Source organism: Poecilia mexicana, unplaced genomic scaffold (genome assembly GCF_051168715.1).
Source record: "Poecilia mexicana isolate PSO_F unplaced genomic scaffold, ASM5116871v1 scaffold_5, whole genome shotgun sequence".
Lineage (NCBI taxonomy): Eukaryota > Metazoa > Chordata > Actinopteri > Cyprinodontiformes > Poeciliidae > Poecilia > Poecilia mexicana.
This window is the reverse complement of record NW_028263374.1, coordinates 17,470,498-17,497,699: the sequence shown is the minus strand read 5'-3', so window position 1 is coordinate 17,497,699 and position 27,202 is coordinate 17,470,498. Positions and strand designations below refer to the sequence as shown.

At 36.2% G+C, this 27,202-nt stretch overlaps 1 protein-coding gene across 1 annotated transcript; it reads left to right on the top strand.

Moving 5' to 3' along the window:
* Positions 1-26,060, top strand: camk1a (calcium/calmodulin-dependent protein kinase Ia). Its single transcript, XM_088005670.1, has 11 exons — positions 1-544; positions 9,334-9,465; positions 10,275-10,349; positions 15,343-15,481; positions 15,568-15,694; positions 15,958-16,033; positions 16,121-16,233; positions 16,312-16,390; positions 17,887-17,974; positions 19,879-20,050; positions 21,596-26,060. Exons 1-11 carry the CDS (start codon positions 459-461, stop codon positions 21,697-21,699), a joined length of 1,191 nt encoding a protein of 396 aa, XP_087861796.1. The 5' UTR covers positions 1-458; the 3' UTR covers positions 21,700-26,060.
* Positions 26,061-27,202: the final 1,142 nt, after the last annotated feature.

Genomic DNA, 27,202 nt, shown 5'->3' with positions numbered 1-27,202 from the left:
CTCGTTTGTGCTCCCCCGTCACTGGACAAAATACTGAATAAAGCGTCCTTCTATGAGCTCACATTGAAATAGAATAGAATACATGTTGTCCTCGATGTTGGAGTTCAGATTAAAAAAATTACGTCTCACTTGATTTGTGTGCGTTCTAGTCGCAAAGAGGAAAATTGGTGAGGTTTTCTACTTTTGAGGGGTAAAAATACTTCCAGTAAAGGAAGCCAAAAATGAAATTTTTCTATCCATGTGATGCAAACAAGCTCCAGAGGAACATTTTCAAACATTGCGTGTGTCTCACTAAGATTTTTACCTTTAAGCATTTAAAAACTGTTAGCACATTTAGCATGTGCCTCTTACTGTAATTGTGATCTGCTCCTATGTGTGGCTGCTTAAAACTTGACTGTACGCAATCTGTTCTTTTTGACCTTTAGCTTTAGTGTGGCGAGTCCAGTCAGCCTTGTAGGATGCCTCTTGGAGAGGATGGAAACGGATGGAAGAAGAAGACATCAGACATCAAAGAACATTATGACTTCAAAGAAGTGCTGGGAACGTAAGTAATGTAGCAGTTAAATTACGTTTTTTTTTTTTTTTTTTTTTTTTAACACAACCTGCCAAATGAGCACCTTTTGATCTAAGTAGTTTCAAGGTGTAATAATATATATAGTGAGCTGAGTGCACATGTATTCGTCCATCGGTTTGAACAGGTGCAAATCTACAGATGAACAGACTTTGGACTAGTGTATCTGCTGCCTAGAGAGAAAATAATGCATTCAAAATGTGACACTGGCATTATTTATCTCCAGTGCACTCTTTCTACAGAGGCCTCTGCAGAAGGAGATTTGCTCAAAGCATTTTCAAAACTAATCCTAAACAATCCCAAACAACTGGATACCAAAATAAGTGCATATTCAACACGCACAAAAGCTCGCAGATGAAGGAATAAAGAGAATGTTTTCATCCCATCAATCCTTGCTGTTTGGGCTGTAGGACTCAAGCCGGGACACTGGAGATTTTGGGTCAAACATCTCTTGTTCTTGGCCACGGCTTAGAGCCGACTTTGCTGTTTCCCATATAAACCCACACATCACTCCTTCCACTCCCACCAACTGTTTTCCTTCCCCGAAGTACAGTTAACTTTTATAGTTTGGTTAGTGTAAAAAGAAAAAGAGTGCCATAAGCTCAGAATGTTGTGCAGAATGTTGTGCGGTGAAAGTTTTGGTTTTAGACTTCATTGCAGTTGTGAATCGGCCTGAGTTGATGCTTTGGGGAAATTTAGTCCTCAGGTTTATAGGCATTTAAAGCCACCTGACTTCGGTGAGTTGTTGCACATAAATCTCACGTGAAATGAAGGGGAAAGAACATTTGGTTCTCAAAGGGGGATTTTTTTTTTTTTTTTTTTTTTTTTTTTTACAAATAAGTCTGAAGAGTTTGGCAAGAATTTATATTGAGAGAATAATTTCTGCCACAATGTTCTTTTGTGTATATTTCTACTAATTTCGCACATTTAGAAGCAGATTTTTTTGGTCCATTTTTTCTTTGCCAAATAGCTCACGCTCAGCCAATTTGGATGGAGAGTGTCTGTGAAAATCTATTTTCGCATCTTGCCACAAATTTTAAGCTTCCAGACTTTTCAGACTGGGCTGTTCTACCATGCTCTGATCAAAACCAGTTTATGTTGCTCTGTTTGTGTTTGTTTATGATTATTGTCCTGCTGGAAGGTAAATTTCTACCCTTGCCTGAAGGATTTTTTTTTTTTTTGCAGCTTTTGACATTCTTCCTTCCAGTATTCCCCTGTATTTAGCTCCTTCAACTCTGATCAGCTTCTCTCTACCTGCTGAAGAAAAGCATTCCCACAGCATGATGTTGCCACTACATATGAGCCACTATGTGTTCTTGTCAAGTCCAGAATGATGCACACATGGATTTGTTTTTTGTTCACATTTCATCTGATCCAAACACCTTCTTCCACATTTTTGCTCATTGTTTGTGTTTTAGCCATGCTTTTGCAAAAACAGCATTTACTTTCTTTTTCTTTTTTTTTTTTTTAAGAGCTGTAAACCTTTCAGCTATGGAGTTAAATAATTGTACTTTACCACAGACATTTTGAGTTTCCTGGGAAGAGAAGTCGAGTTTTACTTTTATTACAGTCTGATTTGCGCCCAAAGCTCAGGGAGATGCTAAAGGAAATCACTATTTGTTGTTAAAACTGGGCTTTGTTTGCAGTGACATATCAGTTTATGAAGTCTAAAACAATATATGCTTTAGATTTCACAACACACAGCAGAATGGAGTCTGTAAATCTGTTTAACACCTTCTTTGCTTTTTTCAAGAGTCAGGGGGAATTGGATGCATCTGTGTTCCATCTTACACTAAAGAGCCGACTGAATATGATGAATCAATGCACAAACTCTTTAGGGTAATCAAAACCAATGGATGGCATTAATGAAACTGCTGCCATTAACCCTGACAAATATTTCAAATACATAATCTACTGCTGAACGTTACTTTCTGCTGCTCTTACTCTGACCCTGGTTAGATTATTTTATTGCTACTGAGTCTGAATTTTGAAATTCAAATTATAATTTGATTTATTCATCCCATTTTTTTTTCAAGAATTGCTATATTAATCACAAATCAGTGGCATAAACTAAGTAAAGTCAAGAGCTGGGCTCTGATTTTCTCTATCCAAAAGGGACAGGACTGAGCCCAGATGGTCAGGGAACAACTTCCCACTCTCAGTCTGTGTACAGGTGATCCCAGCGCATGCCCACCTGTCATGACATGATGCCACCATATGTGGTGAGACCGTTTTTTTCTCTCATTTTGGAATCACACCTGCTTCCCCCGGAGAGGCTGGACAGCATTGGACATTAATTCCCGCAAAACACTGGTCCAGCTCCAGGAAAGTGAAACAGCAGTGATTCAAATTAAACTGTTATTCCCAACTCTGAAAGAGCACAGCAGATAATACTTAACCGCATCCACGTGTCAGATGCGGATATTCACTTTTTAACTTTAACAAACTCTAAAGTTGAGAAGTTCTGTTGATTTCTTCAGCAAATATTTGACAAACACTCATTTAAATGTCTGTAATTTAAACGAGGACCTAAAAAGTTATATAACAAGGTCTAATATGTGATTTGCTGGGATTCCTTGTTTCCTTATTTTAATAGGAAAAAAAAAAGAGGAAAAACAAGCTGCAATAATATTTTTCCCTCCTGTCGCTGTAGATGGACCTGACAGAGAGCAGAATTAAACGCATAGATGGAAAGCTCCTTATGCTCAGAGAAAAGATTACAGAGGAGCTTTATCCAGGAATTCAGTGTGTGGAGTTAATTGATTTATGTTGAAATATTATTTTCAGATCCGGCTAATCCCCACAGTTCTACCTCTGTTTGGAATCCACTTTAGGACAAACTGTCCTCATCAGAGGGTTAGCAGATGGGAGAGAAATTTCCCATTTTCATCAGTTATGTTAGTCTCAGAGTAGAGACATTTTTTTTTTCCCAATTGTGTTTGTTCCTCTAATGAACAATTTTTCTGTAAACATTAAAATGTATTCAAACTTAAATAGATGAATCCCCAATTCAGTGAATCTAAATTTGAGGCAGAGACACTCAGTCTTGCACAAATATTCACAAAGGGTTTATTATCCTTTGTAAAATGTTGCTGTTACAGCATATTTTTATTTAAAAAAAACACCATATGTTCTAAAAATGTTGCCATTCATACAAAAAAACAAAAAAACTACCCAAAGAATGCAAGGAGACAACATTTAAACCAGTATTAATTTTACTGAGGAATAGTCATACAGGCAGATGTGTAGATTAGAGCAACAAGGGATAAAGATTATATTCGAACTTTTCCTTTGAGGTGTAATTTCAGATGTTTGTTGATGGATGAAAATATTTTGGGAGTTTTTATATGGTGTAAATGTAGGAACCATGTTTTCTAACAAGGATTTCATTTCATAGACATTTTTTTTAAAACAAAGTACAGGATTGTAAATTACAGAATGGGTCTGTTTTAAGAGCTACCTGAACTCTTCAGGTAGGTATCCAGTAAGAGCTTAAACTATGTGCCTATGTACCTCTTAAAACCGCTACAAAGCACTCGTGCTCGTCAGATTGTCTGTGGAGGTAAGAGGCTTCACCAACTCATGATTTAAGAGGAGCCAGAGGACAAGTTGCACAATTGCTATGTGACGGGGGGGGGAATTTTGTGAAGACATCCTTTATAAAAGTTGGAGATATTTGAATTATGTACAATTTTCTAGGCGCTTTGATGGACTGGCAACCTGTCCAGTTCAGACAATGGATGGATGATTTAGCAAATGTCAGTAGTGACTGGAAACTTTACGAATGCAAGATCACTTTATGCTCGTCAGTTCCTGATTGTGCAAAGGTGTTAGAGCCTTGCCAAGTTACGTAGTCACATTTTTAAGACTATATTGGTCCAACTTATTTTTAAGACTTTATCTCCTGCCCTTGTTATTTTTCATCCACTTAGTTTGACTCAAAACCTGCAGCAGACACTCACCATCTGGCATAGATGATGGAGTTTATGTTGTACAGATCTTGATGTCAAGTAGAAGTTTTCTGAGTTTTTTGTTTCTGTTTTTTGTTTGTTTTGTTTTGTTTCAGTAAAGCTAAAAAGAAAGCACAACTTCTGTCAATTTAATCTAGAAATGAGCTGGTCTCCAGCATGTTTTACAATTAATTATATTCTCCATTAAACAAACGACACAGATTCAAACATATCATTATTTATGGTGAAGTAAAATGGCGAAATGGAAAAGTAATTTAAATGTTTTATAGTTAATTTAAAAATGACAGCTACATCATGAACAAATAATATGACTGACAGAGACTAATTTACAGTTGAACCCAGATCCTGCGTAAAACGGCACAAACTAAACCTTTCCTGTTTTAGGATTAACAAAATAACACCTTATTGCTTAAACAGGAGAGTAATGAGGGAAATCATTTTACTACTTTCCCCCCGAGTCAGAAATTTACATACACTGAGAGAACAAGCCCATTAAACAGTGGAAGCACAGATGCTTGTGTCATGACTGTATAAGTATTCAATAGGTTAATTAACATTGTTTGAGTTAAATGGAAGGAAACCTGTGGGCACATTTCAAGGCATGCAAATAAGAAAAAAAAATTTACATGCATGGTGGCGTCGATGGTAGGAGTTCAGCAATCGGTGGGTTGCTGGTCAGATTCTCGCTCTGTCCGTCTCTGTTGTGTCCTTGGGCAAGTCACATCGGCCGCCTGGCCTGCTAGTGCAGCTGTGGCTACTATCCACCAGTTTGCCACCATCAGTGTGTGAATGTGTGCAGGAATAACTGAATGCTTAGCGCTACACAAGTACAAACCGTTTACTGAAACTGAGTACTTATTGCTGTGTCAGTTTTAAAAAAAATCACTAAACAAACTGAAATGTTGCTTTTACCACAATATTGCTACTGTTTCCAGGTGGATTACATAATGCAGTAGAAATATAGTGATGAACTCAATTAACCTTGAAAATGTGGTATACATTTAATAATATTTAGAGTAGCTGTGCTAGTGCTAAATAAACCAAACTAGTTTTCCAGAGACCTGAAGGTGCCATATTTATCTTATCCAGCTGATATGCAAATTTAACCAGCTTGGAAATGTCTTTTCATCACAATGCAGGAAGAAAACAAATGTGTCCCTTTGAGGAACAATTTGGCACCAAATGAAGAAGAAGAAGAAAAAAAAAACAAAGGGCCTAGTGAATATGTTGGTTGAAGTTTTTGATATGCATGCTATATTAAGCTGAATTTCACAAACCAAAAGGTGAAATTAGTGGTTGTGTTCATCTTTTGCTCACAGAAGTCTGTGCTTTCGATGTAGACAAATTGCATTTGGACTCCTTTGGAGTGATTTGGCTGCAATTTTCCATGTGCTATTGGATTGAAAACAAATAACTTTGTCCCTGCTGATCATTTTGATATTTTAAGATGGGTGATGGAGCCAAAATGAAAAGCATAATAATTGATACAGTCATCAACATCGTTTGTGTTTATTTAATAGAATTAAACCACCCCTTTGGGAAGTCTTGAAGACACAGCTCATACCTCGAACACTGAGACACTCATAGCAAATTGAGAATGTGTGAATCAATATTTGCCCATATAGGCAGCTGGGATTACAGTGGCTTCACCAACTTGTATGTGTGTGCCTGTTTGTGGGTGTGCGTGAGCGTGAGAGTCTGTCAGACAGGGACCCATGCTGTGCTGCATGTGTTCATGGTGTGCCGATGGCTGTGGGACCATGGTGGTATCTGTCTGTCTGTCCATAATTACTTACATTTTATTATCTATCTGTAATTAGCTATATCTTATTGTCTATCTATAATTAGTTATATTAGTTAACACAGTCAATATCGCCAGAGGAGATTGCACGAGATGCTTAAAAAAAGTTTCCAAAACTCAAAAATGTCATCACAGGACATACAGTCGATTGTTGTTGAAGTGGATATAAATATGAATTTCTGTACAATCAGAGAAGGACAGAAGAAATTTGACTGAAACGGGGTGTGTTGAACATGTTTATCTTGCTGTAAATATGATAAGATGTAATTTCCTGAAGTTTTTTTTTTTTCTTGTCAGGGTGTGAGTGTTTTCTAACTTTTTCTTCAGAACAATCACGCTATTTTGTTAATCCATTTTTGATCATTAAAAAAATTATTACTTTTTGGTATTTATTTGTAATTATTGTGTTTAATGTTAATTTCCAGAGATAAAAAACAAACAAACAAAAAAATCTAAATGTGAACTTTATATATATATATATATACATATATATATATAAACTATATATATATATATATATATATATATATATATATATATATATATATATATATATATATATATATATATATATATATAAACTAAGCTGAGTATTTATAGCTGTGTTATATTTTTTTAAAATGATTACACTAACTAAAAATGTTGCTCTTAGCACAAAAATGCTACTGTTTCCAGGTAAATGATGCACAAATGTGGTCATAAACCAAATCAACCATGAATACATGATGTATAATATTTAGAGTAACTGTGTTTGTTCTTCTAAATAAACCAAACTAGTTTTATTAGCAGTATCATTCTCTGAAATCCTTGAGAGAGTCAAAAAGCCTGACACTAAATCAGGAAGTATACACACATACACACGTATCTTCTGTTGCCATTAGACACTGTGTAATTAACCATCCACTTGCTCGCTTCTCCTTGGAGACATAGTAGGTGTGGGCTCTCAGCGGATTTGTGAGAGAGAAACGCAAAGGAGGAGGGGAAGCTACTGTCGCTGCTGCTCTCTGCTAATGAGATTCTGTGAAGAGTTAATGTGCACTTCGTACAGTAAGGCCTGACAGTCATAAAAATAGATAAATGGGTGGTTTGTGCTTCAGTCAGGCCTCGTGGATTTAAATATTTAAATAATGCAGTTAAACCATGGTACAGCAAAAACTAATTTAATGCCAGTAACAAATTCTTGCCCTTACTTTAACTCCATGTTAAAAAAAAAAAAAAAAAAAAAAAAAAAAAATATATATATATATATATATATATATATATATATATATATATATATATATATATATATATATATATATATATATATATATATATATATATATATATATATATATATATATATAAAAATAAAAGTTTTGCATGACTCACTGGTCTCAGAGACTCATAGCTAATTCATCTGTCAGCTTGGCAGTTTCTGTGACCATGAATTTAAATGTCATAGAACAGCTTTGACATGGCATTTTCCTCAGAAATCTACCCTTCATTAGATAGATAAGGGGGAACAAAAATGGATGGTTTAAACTAAGTTAAAGCTTTTTCGCAGATTAAGATTGCTTGGTCATACATTAAACAAAACAAAAAAATGTGATCAGAGCTAAAACGATTAGCGTAGCAAAGCAGCGTACACCAGTTCTCTCTAGAGGAATGGGACAAAATTCCTGCAAATTATTTTGAGCGGAAGGATAGCCAAAATGTTTAACCAAAAAGCATACGGTTTAAAAGGCAATGTAAGAAAATGTGCATAAAGTTCTGTGAACCTCAGAATTTACCAAATGTGACTGAGAAATTTTCTCTCTCGTTGTTGTGGCATTTAGTAACAGACACAATTTTGGTAACCCTAACCGACCTACGAAAGAAAAGTGTTAATGTCAGACAGTAGGAAAAAAAAAGGTTACATGTCTTTTCTTACAGTGAATAGAAATATCAAGTTTCAGACTCTTCTGTTCTTTCCTGTGGTTTTCCATTCAACTTCCTAAACAAAAACCTTTAACCGGCAGATAATTGAGGTTTAGAGTTCTGGTCTCTCTGATGAATCCATGGCTAAAGATGCTGCAGACATAAACTCATTAAGACGCTTTTATGGGTCGATGAGAACAGGAGCCTTATGTGATTTTGTCGAGGGGATTATTTTAGGACGGTTTAAAAAAATGAAACTGGAGATGAGTGTGAAAAGCGGCCCCTCTCTTGACAGCTTTAGACTTTTGCCGCGCTTGTTTTCATGATTGCAGGATGTAACGGAGCAAAGCGGGGATTCATTCTATGGAGCCAGATGGGAACAGAGATCCACATCAGAGAGAGACGCCTGGAATCAAACAAGAAGCTGAACATGAATATTGGAGTTTGTTGGTTTCTGACGCTGAGAAGGCTGCGGATTGATTTGACAAAAAATATATTACAAAAACACCATCTCTATTTTGATGCCTCCCCTTAAAAACTCAGGAGAACAGGTTCTTGAGCGGTGATCTATTATGATCGTCTCGTCAGCGCTGTTTCGCACATGGATCGGATCCCTGTGGTTACTTACAATGTTCAGGCATTTAGGCCTCCTCCTGGGCCTCCACCCACGCTTCAGTGGGTAGACTGTGTAAATACACACAATTCTCCAACTCATCATTACCAGACCATAATCCATAATGCAGTCTGGTCTCCCTCAGATGCAACTCCACTACATTTACGCTATCTATTATTGAATGGATTAAAAATAGTTTCATTTCTTAACAGCAGCTGCATTTTTTTTTGTTTTCCTTCCTGCAAATATGCTTCAACTCTGGAGCCTTTGCTCCATCCCCTTCCAAATCACTTAGTGATGTCACCACTTTGAATTTTTCATCTGCACACACACACTAGCATACACACAAACCAATGGTTACAAAAAAGAATGGAAGATGTGAAGTTGTTGGGGAAAACCAGGTTTTACAAGCATGAGAAAAAGCAATTTTTTCCCACACTCTATTAAATTCATATTTATATGTGATGATGTGTTGCAGGGGGGCTTTCTCCGAGGTGGTTCTCGCAGAGGAGAAGAGGACTCAGAGGCTAGTCGCCATCAAGTGCATCCCTAAGAAAGCCCTGGAAGGAAAAGAGAACAACATTGAAAACGAGATTGCTGTTCTGCACAGGTGAGGCACCTGCCATGCATCCGCCGGGGGCTCAGGAATTAGTCAGCGCAGCGTCTCACACCACATGCACGTGTAGATCCAGCACAGGGGTCAGCAGAAAAGATGACTGAATGTATAGTGTCAGGAGAAACAGTAGGATTGTGCACCGGAAATGTCAGGAGTAAAGAAGATAGGCCTATTTTTAGTGTTCCTGTTTCTAGGGCAACAGCACACAGAGGCGGAGATGGTGTGGAGTTCCCCGCAGCAGTGCAATGAAGAAAGAGAAAGAGACACGGAGAGGGTGGGAGTGTGGGGAGTGGTGGGAGGTGTGTGCGGGAGGCTTTGATAGAAGAGTAGAAGAAGAAGAAGAAGAAGAAGATGATGAAGAAGAAGAAGAAGTGTATGGGAGAGCAGGGGGTTTGGAGTCTGTTAATAAACAGTTTTTTTAGCCTTTTTTTGTTGAAGTGGTGTTAGCTCATTCGCTCTCAACTCGACTCTGATGGCCACTTTGTCCAGATCAATCCCCTATGAGATGAGATTAGCATTTATTGTAGTCTTTTTGTTTTTGTTAAGTTCTGCATCATTTCTTTGTTAGTGTTTCAAACTGTTGTTCGGAACGTCAACCCTCCTTAACTTTTGTCATTTTTCAGTGAACGGGTTTATTTTTAACTTTTATATATTTTCTGTGTAATGTCCAGTTTTGCTTTCTATAAAAATGAGAGAGCAGACTTTTCTTCATGTGATCTGCTCATCACAGATACCATCTGTTGACCAACTTGTGATGAGATGTGGCTTGTTTCAGTAAGATTTCTGTCATCCATCTTCCCTAGAATCAAGCATCCAAACATTGTTTCACTGGAAGACATCTTTGAGAGTATGTCTCATCTATACCTTGTCATGCAACTGTGAGTATCCCTTCTTTCTTTTCCATCTATCTATGGTCTAAATCACATGTGTCAAACTCAAGGCCCGCGGGCCACATGTGGCCCGCCATGTCATTTTATGTGCCCCCCCCCCCAGCATTTTATAGGCCCATGATTGATTTAAAATAGGTTTTGAGCACGAATTGACTACAAACTACCTCTCCCACAATGCATTCCGATTGTTACCAGCCAACATTACGGCTTCTCGCCACTAGAGAGCAGCAGAGTCACCTCAAGCTGCTTATTGATTTTCCCAGCGAATAAAACTGAGACATCGACAAGCTAACATCAAAACGTCCAAGAAAGGAAAAATCGATTTACAAGTAAGACTGTGAATGAAGATGTGTGTGAGTTGGTGTCAGGGCAGCAGGTCGCGCTAGACTTTTTTTTGTTATTCTAACTTGACCGACAACATTAAAAAAATCGGTCATGTACTATTTTTATCTGTGAAATTACAATCATATTAACATCGGCTATTTAGCCGCATTTTATGCGGTTTAGTTAATATTCGCCGTGAATCCAGATCCCATCACAAATTAAGCAGATACATGTATCTACATTTTCTCGTAGTGACAAAAACCACTGACTGAGGCCCCAATAACTTTTAATAAATTAAATTGAGCGACTTCACTTAAATTAGTGTCACTGTCCTCCAGAACGCTGCTCTTCTGGGCGTTCTGGACTCTGTAGAACCATTTGTCTCTGCTAATGACGTCTTCAAAACATTTTTTTGTATCCCAGGCTTAGTTTATGGACTGAACAGACAGAAACAGTTACCATTATACATTTTGAACCATTTTTAATTGTAAAGTGTTTTTATTTTTGAAACCTTATTTATTGTAGTGTTGATTTTATTTTTGAACCATTTTTAATTGTAAAGTGTTGATTTTATTTTTGAAACCTTATTTATTGTAGTGTTGATTTTATTTTTGAACCCTTATTTATTTTGAAGTATTGATTTTATTTTTGAACCCTTATTTATTTTGAAGTGTTGATTGTCTGAAAGACCTTAGACATGAAGTGACCAGTACGGGATTTGAACCGATGACATCAGCATTACCAGCACCGTGCTCTAACCTGCTGAGCTAACTCACCTACCTTACAAACTGTTGAGTTTCCATGGATTTAAGAAGAACTTACATGATCTTACCACTGAAGATTTGATAAAAGTGCTTATATTCTAATGTTTTTCAAAACAACATACATCATATTTTATTTTCCAGAGATTTTGTATTTTGAAGTGTTGATATTATTTTGTGAACCATTTTTAATTTTCAAGTGTTGGTTGTATTTCAGAGATATTTTTATTTTAATGTGTTAATTTTATTTTTTAACCATTTTTTTATTTGTAAGTATTGATTTTATTTTATAGCCATTTAGCAAGTCTCTGTAGAACCATTTGTCTCTGCTAATGACATTTTCAATACATTTTTTTGATCCTAGGCTTAGTTTATGGACTGTAATGTGAAATTAGGCACAAGTCTGACAGTTTGTTCACCAAGTTACTGTGCTCTCTGAGAGGATCTGTGGAATAAGTATTTGACATTGTTTTATGCCCATCGTTGACATTAGTCTCTAACAAAATGTGGATTATCTACCAGGAACACTCCAAAGAGCATGAGTTTCTGTAGTATAGTGGTTATCATGTTTGCTTTACATGCAAAAGGTCTCTGGTTCAAAACCAGACAGAAACAGATTTTGCATGTTCTATTCATCACAAGTGTTTACTAAAGGTCAACAAGGGCTCTGTGGTGTCATGGTCTGTACTCTGAATCCAGGCATCTGAGTGCAAACCTCAGTTGAAATTTTCATGTGCTGCATCTCACATCATCAACTTTGGAACCTCAAACTGAAACAAAGCAGAGAAGTTCAGTTCCTGTAGTGTAGTGGTTATCACGTTTGCTTTACACACAAAAGGTCTCTGGTTCGAAACCAGACAGAAACTGTTTTTGTAGGTTATGCATCTCTTGGGGTGCAGTGAGACAACAAGAGCCTTCCTCTTTGGTGATGGTTCATTTGCCAATCGACTTCAATGTCGGCTTCTTTGAAATCAAAGCTACTTTACTTCAATTACCAATTGGCAGTTCTATGGTGTAATGCACATGTGTCAAACATGCATTACACCATGTTTGACACATGCACCGTGCTCAAACATGCTGGGGGGCCACATGTGGCCCCCCAGCATTTTATAGGCTGATGATTGACTTAAAATAGATTTTGAGCATGAATTGACTACAAACTACATTTCAACCAAAGGATTGTAATGCGCTTCGTAACCAGACGCTCCAAAGCATCCGGTCCATAACTCTTCAACACGCTGTCAGAAAGACGCATTTAGTTCAGAGACCATGAGATGATATTCAGAAAGAATGTTTTTAATTAATTGGTTTCAGTTGCCTCTGAGACTAAATCTTTGCTTAAATATAATGTCTGCCCATGTGACTTGTTTTTATTATTTGCTTGCTCACCTTTAAACACTGATTTAAATATTGTAATTTTTAAACTGAGCAGTAATTTTATATCCATGGAAACTCAAATGTAATATTTAAAACTTCAATACATAAAATCTGTTATTTGACAATATGAGGTGTTTAATTTATTTTTAACATTGTATTTTTATACATTTATGCTGGGGCTGCCCAAGTCTAGTTTTCCAGAGCTACCATCTGCAGCTTTAGATGCATTCCTTCTCTAACACACCTGGACCATTGAGTCATTATAAGCCTCTACATAACTGAATGAGGGAAGTCAACCTTTTGTCTGTGGTGTGTTTTAGCAGGGATGCACTTCTGATTTGTACCGTCAATGTGGCCCGTTGAGGGGGGCCAATATGCTGAAGTGGCCCTCGGTGAAATTGAGTTTGACACCCCTGGTCTAAATCAAAGAGTGTCCATCATTTCTCTGCAGATGACTGGATGACTGTAGAAGCAATTAAAATAAAAATATTTGTCTTACTACTTGAGTGAAAAATACCCATATATATATATATATATATATATATATATATATATATATATATATATATATATATATATATATATATATATATATAGTTAGCTTAAAGACACAGCCGCTATATATATATATATATATATATATATATATATATATATATATATATATATATATATATATATATATATATATATATATATATATATATATATATATATATATATATATATATATATATGGGGAAACATACACTGCAAAATCCAGGCATTTAGCCATCATAGACACCCACACATGTGAAAAATAGCAACAAAATGCAGCCTAAACAGTGAAGATGCTCAGAAATGTATCACAGTGCAAAAGTTTTTGGTAGGTGTAAAAAAAAATGTAGTCATATACTAAACAATTTTGGAGATACCAACCCTTACCTTTAAATAGGACTGGTTTTTATAGGTAAAATTAAGGGATGTGAAGGATTCTAGTTAAGTTTTTGACAACCCAATTATACCAGATAATCATTGAGAAATAGTCATGAAGTGAAACTCAGACTGTGGCTAGCTCAAGAACAACAAAACTCTGCGGCTAAAGAAAGGTTGTGAAAGACAAGATGTCCAGGGTTATACAACATACCAAGAGCTAGCAGTCAAAAAAAGAAAAGGTAGTTATTTAAAATTTCAAAGCGGACAAGAGGTTACAAGATATTCTTCTAAAAGGACCTTTAAACCTCCGCCCCCCGCCCCCCCTCAAAAAAAAAAAAAAAAAAAAAACAAAGTTTGAGATTTAACCAGAAAAGTAATTACTTTCTCAGAGCAGGACTGTGGTTCAGAAGCTTTTTAAATGAATAAAATCATTTGAGAACCATTTCTGATTTGAGTCTATGTCTGTATGATATAAAATTTTGTTTTATGATCTGAATGATGTAAGTGAGACCAAAAAAAAGCAAATTCAAAAGCAATCTGTAAAGGAATAAACACTTTTTCAGAGCACTGAAGAAATGCCACTTTGCAAATTAATTGTCAACTTATTTTAGAAAAACTGTCTGTGTCAGCCTTTCTACAATTACTTTGGTCTTTGTTATAATCTGTGTTTACAAATAATGCCTTCGACCATGTTCCTAATAAACTAGCTCACATTCACATATTTTTCCACCTCTGTTGTCAGATTGTAAATAAAGTCTGGGATTCAAATTAAATAAAGCCTCATTAAGACCACGTTTTAGATTGCAGTCGCTCTCAAAGCCCTCCAAGCTGATTTTAAACCCCGATTTCATTTAGGCAAAACATCAGCTCAGTAATCCTCCACTTACATAATCTGAAGACATCTGCCCTGTTAATTTGGCTTTAGTCACTAGTATGATGGCCCGAGGAGTAAAGTCACAGTATCAAAACGCTCCTTTTTTTTCTCTCTGCAAGCTGAGATCTGATTTATTTGCAAATGCTAAACAATCTGTGATGGCAAAACTCCACATACAGTAAACTTTCATTTTAGAGATGAAACTGCTTCATTTTGTGAACTTAAAATTACTGGAAAGGCATGAATCTGATTAGGGGTCTCAGACAGGATTGTGTGAAGATTTAAACAAGATACTAAAAATGAGCTAAAAAAATAAAAAATTTCACAAAATTTTTTAATAAGATAATTTTTTTTTCTATTTTACAGCTGATGTTTAGAGCTATGATCAATTTAAATATTGTACTTATGCCACTCATAAACCTTACGTAGTGCTCATGTAACTGATGTGAAAAAATTAGGACATACCATTAATATTCAGTTCATCAGGAAATCTTCATATGCTGGTGTTCAGTTCATTGTTTTGGACGGGCAGAGGGAGCGTTTTCTCTAGAAATAAAACGGATTTATTTGCACTTAAATCATAAAAATAACTTTCTTTTAATCAGAAAAGGCAAACAAAAAAAACTAATCAGCAGCATACATTTTGTCACTGAAGAAAAGCTTTAAAAGTTATTTTAGAAAAGTAAGCATTTTATTTTATTTTTTTTTAACATACTTTTCTTTTTGACAGAGTTTCTGGTGGGGAACTTTTCGACCGGATTGTGGAGAAAGGGTTCTACACAGAGAGGGACGCCAGCCAGCTCATCCACCAGATCTTGGATGCTGTAAAATATCTCCACGATATGGGAATCGTCCACAGAGACTTGAAGGTACCTTCTTTCATAAAAGACAGACGCTATACCTTCGCTTCTCGTTCTCAAACAATAACGCCGGTCCCACGTTGTTGTGTTTGCAGCCAGAGAATTTACTGTATTACAGTATGGACGAGGACTCCAAGATCATGATCAGTGACTTCGGTCTGTCGAAGATCGAGGGAGCGGGCAGTGTCATGTCCACGGCGTGTGGTACGCCTGGTTATGTGGGTGAGGAGCCCTTTCTCTGGTCATTCAGATTCTCTTCACCTTCTCCTCTCATTTCTATGAGTGCTGCTACAGCTGACATCTCCTTATTACTCAATGGACTGTAAGAGGCTCTTTATCCACTCCTGAGCCGGTTCTAAGTGCTTCAGAAGAGCTCTGTTCCTGCTTAGAGTCACCTGTTAGATCATACCGTTTTGCTGAAAGGTCAAGATTACTTACATCTTGAGTATTTTTTTCACTCTCTGTGTATTGTGTTTGCTTCACAGCCCCCGAAGTGCTCGCTCAGAAACCATACAGTAAAGCCGTGGATTGTTGGTCCATAGGAGTTATCTCTTACATTTTGTGAGTTGATTTCTTCTGTTTGCTTTTCAAATGAACCTTTTTTTTTGTTTTAAAGAAAATGATCACATTGTAACTTTGTTCCCCCAGACTCTGTGGATATCCTCCGTTTTACGACGAAAACGATGCCAAGTTATTTGAGCAGATTCTGAAAGCAGAGTATGAATTCGACTCGCCGTACTGGGATGACATCTCAGATTCAGGTGCTTCCAGAATATTTACAGTGGACACAACAATTGCAAATGCTTTTGTAATAACATGAACCTACATTTTGTTGGCAGCCAAAGACTTCATCTGTCATATGATGGAAAAGGACCCCATGAAGAGGTATACCTGTGAGCAGGCTCTCCAACATCCTTGGTAGGGAGCTTTTGGTATCTGTTTTAAATAATGCTGCAACTTTTCTGTGCAGGAAGGCCAATGGCAAAAAAAAAAAAAAAAAAAGAAAAAAAGAAATGCTTTAAGTTATATTTTTAATTTCACTATGAAAAGCTTTTTGTTTTGGGGAAAATTAGATTAAGAAAAAGAGTAAAGTTAAGATGAGCCTAGACCACAATGTGGGATTTGTGGCCTGTTGAGGTAATTTTAAATTACCTCAACAGAGAAATCTGCTTTTACTAACCCAAAAACAGAACATTTTGCTCGAATTGTGATACAAAAGGGTTACTCACTTTGGATATGAGTTGGTTTTGATACATTGACGTTGTAAAAGCTGCAGGTTTAATCTGTGCGCCGCAGTCCTGACTGTTCTAAATCCCCTTTTGAATTAAATGAGCCACAAAAATGAAAAGTGGAGATATTACAAACGTCCGAGGTCATTTTCTGCCATCCAAACTCTGCCCTGGATGGCAAGTAGATTGAAATTGTTTCAACATGAACATTGTTTAAGATTGGGGCATTTCACTTAAGAAACACAACTAATATTAGTTTTAGCCCATTAATCTCTAATTGGAGCAAACTTTAGAATTAACAATCTCTGTTTTAGGTAGATATGGATTAATTCTGATGAGAAGCAACTCATAAAATTATGTTCAAAGAAAGAAGGTGCAGGAGAAAAAGAAGGTACTGCTCACAGACTACCAGGTTTCATTTATTTATTCTTTTCCTGGCATTCATTGGTTGAGAAAAAGTGATTTTATGCTCCTGAGCTCTAATCTGCAAACCTAATCTGTTAAAGGGCAGATTAGGTTTGTCGCATATGTTACTGTGGTGACAGAGCCAGGTAAGAAACGAGCCCTCTCTGTGGTGCTGAAAATCCTGAACTGATTTCAAAAGCACAGGAAGGTCCAAGGTCAGTATGCAGATTACAAATCAACACTTTAAAGAGATCAATGGCGAGAGACAACGAAAAGAGTAGGAAGAGTCATAAATGATGGTTTCACCCCTATTCTTCTCCCCCGTCTCAGAGTTACATTGGTCTTCCACAAAAGTAATATTGATCAGAGATATTTGCTGATCAACAACATTCACAACTGAAAATCATTGAACTCAGGTGACCCCTTCAGTGGCCCCAGGTGTACAAACTCTATCTCTGAGGTTTTCTGACTGCTTCTACAAACATTTTTGGAAACAGGACTCAGAAAGTTAGTGAAGTTAGTGAAAACAATCACTCATCTACAAAGTGAGTAAAATCACACAAAGGGGTCAATGATTGTTATTCATGCGGCCTTCGGATTGGCTCAAGAAAAGTTTGTGAAGCCTTATCACTCTAAAAGTGAAACAATTAGATGATTATTAAGACAAATGTCAATAGTCTGCTGTGTTAAATTCACTTGTGATGAGCAAACTCCCAGCGTCCATGTTACAAAAGTCCTTTTAATGTCTCCTGTTTTATTTTTATTTATTTATTTTCTCAGGATATGTGGTGACACAGCTCTGGACAAGAATATCCATGAATCTGTCAGCGCTCAAATCAAGAAGAACTTTGCCAAAAGTAAATGGAAGGTCAGTCAACAAACTGTGAACGGAGCAGATTTAGGTCCAGCAGGAGTTGGATTACAAGATATAGAGGTATAAAACTGCACACACTCCTTTGGATGTACAGAAATAATTAGTCACCACCTGGCAAATTTCCACACCTTGACAGACCTAAAATGTCCCTCAAGCTCCCCTCCCTACGACAAAAAGTCCAAGAGACCCCAGCACAAACAAGCCTGAGAAGCAGCAGCAATATCATCTCTTTCTCTCTCTCTCTCTCTCTGTCTCTCTTTATCTATCTTTCTTTCTCTTGAACCCAAAGCAGGCATACATAAAATCTACACCTCCCCTGGTGCAGTTAATGAAAATAATTGAACTCATGCAGACAATTGCTCTGGCACTGCTAGGCTAGAGAAGGAACTTTGGGGCCATTGCAGAATAGTTGAGTTTAATTATTTTTGGTTTTGGAATATTGACTCAACATAAAAGTAGACACTCACTGATGACAAGTGTAAAGCAACCGAATCTGACTGCTTAATGTTTCTGTCAGTCATTGCATTTTCTATAAACTTATGACTAAGGCTTGTCACTATAAAAATGTTATACCTTTGTATCCTGAAGGTGTTTTCAAGTAGACAAATCTCTCTATGTTCTTGTATATGAGCCCTCTTCCTGCTATTTTTAGGTCAGCTGTATAGCCGTCTTCCCCCCAGAAATATACAGTTTTTACTAAAGCCTCCCTGGGGGAGATGATGATGCCCTGGTTTATACGGTGTCTCTGCAGAGAAAAAAGTTAAGAAAAGGACTTAATTTCTTAAAGCTGGGAAAGAGCAGAGGTCCTAACTTTTCTTAAAAAACACACATGGCCATAATTTGTCTTCATCTGCTCATGAACTGACCCATAATGTTCCCTTCTCTCTCTGCTGTGTGTTAGGATCTTCAGTGATCAACAGATCACTTTTCTACCAAAATCAGAATATTTTGTTGGTTTCCTAAAATTATTTTTGTTTTAGTTTACTGTTGAGCAGGTAAAATAATGAGATTAATATTACAAAATAAAAGAGGATTTTCAAGTAAACAGTTTTTCTCCATGTGACAAATGATGAAACGTCCCAGCTGTAACCGTAACACACTCAGAAGTTTGCTGACATGCCTCTTTTTTGTATCTTTTGTTTAGAGGCAACTTTCTGTTACACACCAGTATGACTGTGTGGGAGTTTGTCATAAATAATTTAATGTAACCTCTAGTGGGCTACACCATCTGTGATTTTTGCCATTTTCACTTCACTGTTCAGTTTAAAGAATCTTGTCATATTTATTGGTAAAGTTTTTATGTGCAAAATATTTTTTTTTTTCATATACAGCTTAGAAAAAAACACACAAAAACATAATCGCTGGTAAAACAGAACAATAAGAACAATGTTAATGTAAGGCTATTTAGTCATTTGAATTGATTTACAAAATATGCATGATAGCATCTGTCAAAAATAAATGGTCCAACTCTGTGAATGTACTTTTGTGTACATTTATTATTCAGTTCTTTATGTGACTCTCCACAGACACTTATTGCTAATTAGTTGGCCAACTTCATTTTAATAAGTTAAAAATGATCATTTTCTTACATTTTCCTTACTGGGGCATATTTGGCATAATGTTTCAGTCAGCCTGTTATAAATATATATTTAAATAAAATACAAAAAACATTTTAAATTTGAAATATTTATTTCTACAACTCAGATTTTAAATCCCTGTCAAAAAGAAGAAACCATACAAGGAGAAAAAAAATAGAGGAATTTGTTTACCTACAGGAAGCATATATATATATATATATATATATATATATATATATATATATATATATATATATATATATATATATATATATATACGTTTTTGTTTTTTTTGTTTCCCTGTATTTTTGGCTTCCGCAGCAAGCATTCAATGCCACGGCAGTGGTGCGACACATGCGGAGGCTGCAGCTGGGCACCAGTCTCGAGGGACCGAGTCAGATTACTCCCACCAGTCCCTGCCATGGACATCTGCTCCCAGAGGAGGAGGTGGAGGAAGAGGAGGATGAACTGGGGAACGAGGAGGAGGAGAGCTGTAAGTCAGCAGCTCATAGTTAACGAGCAAATACAACTTCAAACCGGCCACTGCTGTATGTGGTTAATAGAAGAATCTTGCCAAAGTAGGTGCTTTGTGAAGGTGCCTCCAAAGACTTTTTCAGAGTATTTTTTTTAAGAGATGAAGTCTTTAATTTTGCTTTTGCACAGTGGAGTGCACACCTCAGTTAGAAATCATTTTTTGACATTTCAATTAAGTCTATGATAAATAATGTCCATATTTTCTTTTTAAAGTTACAAATTAAATAAAAAAATGAATAAAAATGTTAGGTGGGAAAAATAACCTTAAACTAATCCTTTGCTGAAATATCTTTTGATTTAATGTTAATCATTTAATTTTTTTTTTCTTTTTTCCTTACATTTTCCTCTGATCTGGTTTATTTACCTGCTGAACTGGGCAGGAAACACGTGATGACACTGAAAGTAAAAAAAAAAAAAGACTGGAAGTTATTCATTGTTTTCAAAAAATCTGGAATTTTGACAGGTGTGTGTAGAAGTAGTGAGTCGTTGTAAGTTATCACAATTTAAAAATATTTAAGATTACAGACACAGATAGATACTTCATTAACTTCAGAGAAATCTCAGGCTGATTTTACAAAGTTCTTTAACCAACTGTGTAATTTACAGGACAAAATGATGATGAGCAATGTAAGATTTTTATTTTTATTTTTTTCATTTACAAATCCTTCAGCTGCCAGGACGCCTCGTCTGCCGTATTTTTGAGAGACGATCTGGTGTGACTCAGCCCAGTCTGTTGACAAACGATGACAAAAAGCACCGAAAGCAGTTATATAAATTTTTTGTGCAGATGGGATTGTGTGTTTTCTTTTGCAACACTCAGTATCTCTTTAGAAGTAACGTATTTCTTTGGAGACTAGTATTTTGCTTTCATTATTCCTATTTGCATAGTCTAAACTTCCCTCAAACTATTATATATGTCGTGAATGAACGTTTTCTAATATAAGACAAGCTACTGTGTTACATATTCTAACCCTTGTCATTTGTTACTCCTAAAGTAATGATTTAGATCTCTGCAAGACCTGCAGCTGTAAAGCATCATGTGTGTCATGTGCAACACACACATGTGGAAATGGTTACAGGTGGTACTTTGTGTTAGTATTAAGAGTTTTGTTGCAAATGGATAGGGGAACTTTAAATCTAAACCTGCCATGAGCTTCTGACTACACATTTCAAAATTTCTGATTGTGTATAATTTAAAGTAAAGCATTAAAATGTTAAAGATAATGAGTGAGATGAAGGTCCTGCTGCTACAGAAAGCAAAAGGCTTGTTCCCTGTGTGCTGTTGCCAGACTTGAATTGGAATTGCATTAATTCTGCTCTATTGCATATCTTATATCTTCCCTCCTACTCATAAATCTTATTTATTAGTTGGACAGGTTTGCCAACGTATTAAATTATGCCGCACTGTCACAGTCAAACAGACAGCTCTCATGTTAAATATGAAAAACAATCCCTTGGGTTGTTTTTCCTCAACTCCTCTGCTGCTCTGCTCTTCATCACCCAGTGTCGCACTACGAGGATGGTCGCCGTGGAAGTAACGAGGGCAGCACGGATCGGGACAGCCTGAGAAGCTGCACCTACTGCTGCAGGCCAACCAGTCGCATCTGAGCAAAGCCTCCTGGTGTCATGATGATTAAGTGTCTTTGGAGCACCCAGAACCCGCCCACCCAGTCTGGCCAGTAAGGCAGAGTAGATATTAGTCAATGTCCAGAGCACATACCCAGACAACAGTTCTCCTCTCTTTCTTTTTTTTTTCTTTTCTTTTTGTAAGAACCAAATGTTTTTTTTATTTTTTATGTTCAAGTAAATCATTTCAGTACTTTAAGAAAAGTATTTGCCCAATTACAGATTGCTTATTTATTTATTTATTTATGTTTTTGTCACACTTCAATATTTTGCTGCATCATTAAGCAAATTATACTGTCAAAGATAGAAGGCAAAATACAAGAAGCAGTTCATAAGTGATGATTTCAATTATTAAGGCAAGCTAACCAAAGCAAGGTTAATGACAGGGAAAGGTTCATCACAGCCTTTGCCTGTAATTGACCCCATTGTTGTTCAATTTTACAGCCACATACAGGACTAGTTGCTGCCAGAACAGCAGAATCAGGAAGGAACGTGAAGTAGGTCAAAAGATCTCAAAGGAATGAAACAACAGATGAGAAATAAAATTACTAAGTTTAAATCTGAAAAGGGGTCCAAAAGCTTTAGGACCTACATTGTAGGTCCTATTATTTGAGGATAAGAGTAATTATCCTCACATAATAATAAAAAAAATAAATAAATAAAATTGTCATCTAGAAAGTCACTTCTGATGTGTAGAGCACTGCATGCCTCACCTGCCTGAGTAAAATGTCCTCCATAATAGATCTAAAGTGAATATCGCTGCTGATTGGACCTAAATCTGTCAGAGACCGTGATCAGGCTGTTAAAACGTTCAAACGCTACAATGTGCCTGAATTAAAATTCTTCAAAGAAGAGTGAGATAACATTCCTGCACTGAGATATAAAAAGACTCATTGCAGGTTAACCCATGAGCTCGGTGGCAGCCTTTGCCAAGGATTGTTAAATTTAGCAACCAAATACTTTTTCACAAAGGGATACATTGTTTGAATAGTTTTTACCCTTCATAAATGAAATTACCATTTGAGAACTGCGTTTTGTATCAACTCAGGTGATCTGAAACATTTAGCTGTGACAACAAACCAAAAACTGAAAATAATCTGTAAGGCTGCTTTGAGAATCCAGAGGTTATTTCAGTTTAAAAAGGTCTAACTCAGCAATTATCTTTTTTGTGCAGCCATAACAGAGCATTTATTCATTTATTTTTTTCTTAACCAATGGTTCAGCATGTTAGCTTCACAGGGTGTTTCAATCAAAGAGGAGTTCTAAAAGCTGTGTCCTTTATCATAATTGTTATCTCATTATGTGAAACATCTACCTCTAATCATAATTTCTGTGTCTGCAGCCATCTGGCCCACACACTCTACAATACTGGCAGCTTTCCCTGCAAAATCTGGCCAGGCAGGTTACAGAGAAAATGCCATTTAAAGGGAACCGGTACTTAAAGAGAGTCCTGCAGGTCTTTCTGCTCTTTATTCGTTAATGAAATGCCAGCAACTGTCCAAGAAGTGACTCGAGTCAAGTAGCTGAACATTGTTTCTCCCTCAAGTTATGTTTTAATGCCTAGTGAACAACTCGGTTTGTGTGGAAGCTCTTCAAAACAAAAGTCCACTCAGGGAACATTTTAGACAAAGTAAGCCGTTTCAATTAAACTGAATGCAGTTCTGCTGTAATGTGATTTGATCCGGTTGTTTTAACAAGTAGATGTAGTACCTTATAACCCAATTGACTCTTTTCAGTTTCCTATTCAGTTCCAGTATAGAAATCTGTCCAATCAAGTTGACTTATAATTGACTTCAGTTGTTTGTTATTTTTTCACACTTTCATCTGGTTTTAGTCCAGTTGAATCCGATTTAGTCTCACTCTTACAAACTGAATACTTCAGTCTAATTTATTAGTCTAAATAAATAAATTGCTTCCAGTTTCTTCCAATTAAATATAATACGCTTCAATTAAAAACACAGACCGATTAACTCCAGTTCATTCCAGCTGAATATAGCTCAGCTCAAGTAAATACTAATAAATAAATAAATTAATTAAAAATAAATAAATAAATAAATAATCTAATTTATTTTAGCTTTTTCGCCCCAGTTATAATCTAGTTCAGCTGTAACACAGTTCAACCTAGAAATCCTACTTAGAAAATTAGCCTAGTTATCATCCAACTGACTAAAATGTACTAAATTGTTTGAACTGAATACAATATATTTAAGTCCCAATATAATCCACCAAATTCAAATTCTGTCTCGGTTCAGCCCATTTTTACATCAAGCGTTTTCTAACTGAATGAAATGCATTTCAGTCCAGTGAAGCCCAGTTTAATCTAATTCTTTACTGGATGCAGTTTGTAGTGGGCATTAGTGGCTGGATATTCTATTCATGAATAAACACAAAATGCCAAGCTTAAAATGTCATTTTCCCCCAACAAATGCTGTTTTCATGTGGATGAGAAGTAAAAACACAGCAAATCAGGTGGATAATAACACAACATTTAACAGGAAATGTGTTTTGTGATCATAAAAGAGCTGCCTGTCTTAAAGCTGAGCATTTATTACTGCAAAATTAAGTTTTTTTAATTATTTTGTCAACTATCTTTTTTTTTTTCTTCTTTTTTCCTCTGACTAATTACCACTTTGTGTAAACAATATGGAGATACCTGAAAGTAGCAATTAAAACATGGGGTTTTTGGACTCTTTGTTCTGGCTCAGACTGGGTTAGTAATGGGTGGTTTTGACCTGAAGTGTCTGCATGCTTCCTGTCGGGGAAAACCATTGAAATGTACGAATATCCAAAAGGAGACATTTTTGTTTGTTTGTTTTATGGCTGTTTTGTTACCAGAGGCTCAAACTGAGATCCCCACTATGTCTTCATATCCATGAGCTCTTATTATGCCATGAGGAACACAGAAACGCCACGCTTATGTTCACCATTTTGTTTTCAGCAAAAAGAAATAATAATAAAAATAAATAAATAAAATAAACTAATAAAAAAATAAAGAAATCCACAGGCTGTCAGTCTCCTGTCCTGGCCCAGACCCGGCTCATGTTGAGTCGGGAGGATCTCAGTCTGGGCGCTCTGCCTGCTCTGTGCTGTGCACCTCTAGTGGAAGAAGTTTTGGTCTACTGTTTGCATGACCTGGTTTAATATGTTTACATGAATGATGATCAATTAGTATAAAGACACAATTTAATATTACTATGTTGTATTGAAAACTGATGTAATTTTTTGAGCTATATAATGTGAAGTGATTAACACCTGAAGTAACGTTGACAAAGTACAACACAGCACAGTGGACTTATCATTTGCATTGACTCGAACAGTCAAGTCTCTTTCTGAGTGATCTTTTTTCTGTACTATGTTTATTTCTGGCTGTGTTTTCCTGCTTGTTTTTTCCCCCCTCATCTTTGACCCTACTAAAGAAAAAAAAAACATATCAGCTGTTGTGCTAAGTTAGTATTTTTTAAAATCTATTTTCAGCAGGGTCCTAAAAACAAATGTGCAAGTAGCAGCAACTGGCTGCTGGAGTGAACTATTTACGTTTGTCCTCTTAAGGAAAAGACACTGAAGCCATACATAGATTGTGATACATTGTTTATTTTTATTTGTTTTACTTATCGTACAACTCAACAACCACTCCAATTGTACAAACGATTGAAGACACATAATATTATTACTGCAACTTTACCACTGAATAAAAAAAGGCCTACAATCCTGATATTCTTCACATCATTACCGGTATAAAAGAATGTATCCCATGATATGTTGGATTCTGTTTTAAGAAAGAAAGAAAAAAAAAGCTTTAGAAACTCAGTGAACTAACCCATCAACTGATCCTCCTTCGTTAAAGAGTTTTGTTTCATATGTAGCTGTTAATGTGGGTCCATAGTACAAAAAAAACAACAACAACAAGGCAATCACTCTGGATTTACATGACTGTAATTGTGGAATATATGCAAACTGTGTTTGAAGGGCTTCATGTTGAGTGTACTATAGCCAATGTTGATGACTTTGATAACCTGGCCATTATATGTTTGGTAAAGACTTTCTTTTGGGATTTATCTCCACCCGGCTGTGATTTTTTTTTTTTTTTAAGCTTATGTTAACCATTACAAACACACTAAAATGCATAAAGAAACACATGTATATTATATATATATAAATATATATATATAAAAAAAATATATAAATATAAGTATATATTGTATATCCTTTTTTGTAAAAGCTGTTTTGAGCTACAAATGTATGGATGCAATGCATCAGGGGTTATTGAAAAAGTTGTATGAAAATACGATTTGTACCCACAAAGAAACGACTGCAGGAAATGAAATAAAACTTCCTTGTCTATGCATTGTTTGTGTTGTCGTGAGACGACGAGAAGATCTTTAGAATGGAAAGCAAAACGAGAAAACAGATTCGCTTGTGAACAAATTCAGTTCACAGATAACTATTTGCATTCTTTACGGTGTGCTTTGGTTTAAAGTTATAGATGTGCAGAAATTTCTTGGCCTTGCAGGTGAAGTTGATTTTGTATCTGGTGAACCATTCTCTTGGATTTAGATACATGTTTTGGATCTTCATGCTGTAAAAATACCAAAGAAATTTGATGACCAAGTCTATCTTCCTATTGGAAGAGAAACAAGTCCACAGCATCACAGATCTCTTTCCCTAATAGAGGCCGCTTTTCCAGTTTTTCATCTGTGCCAATCCAGTGTGGAGGGGTGTTTTTGCTGCAAAATTAAATGGCCCCATTTAATTTTGCTCCACACAGCTCCAGTTGAAATAACTTTGGACAAACTCAACATATCAGGACAGACTCCCAACTAACTGGTTGTCATGTCGACACAGTCTAACAGCTGTGATACAGACTTGGACGCCTCTCTCTTTGCTGCATCTCTGAGAATCCTCCTATTTGTGTTGGCAAGACAGACATGAGACTTTTTTAATTAGGACTTTTTCAACTCCAGACTAGCTGCACTCAAACAAAGATATTTCTACTTTTTTCTTTTTTTTTCTATGAGATTCTGATTCTGTTTGCTTAAACAATGTACAGATTTCCTTCTCTTTAAATTCAGAGTTTTAAACACGTCCTCTGTACAGGGCGGGATTGCCTTTTAAACTGTATTACGCTGATGAAACCTTTTGTGAGTCTCTTTACAAGCTTCTCACAGTGGATTGTTGTAATTTTGGCTCATTTCTCCTGACAGGAAGGAATGGGCCGTCTATAAACCGGGTCAAGTTTATTGACCTCCTCTCTCACAAACACCTTTTCTGTTCAATCCACAGATTTTCTTTGTGATGGTCACTCCAACACATTGACCTTTCACCATAATTTGGTGGTATGGAGCTCGTATGTATATATGTATGTATATTTGTATCTATATTTGTACTGAGGACTCACGCAATTTTCTGCTTCTTTCTGTCCCTTTTGCTCAGACTGAATTGGGAAAGAATGTTTTCGTTCACTCTGCTCCCTCTCCAAGAAACTTGT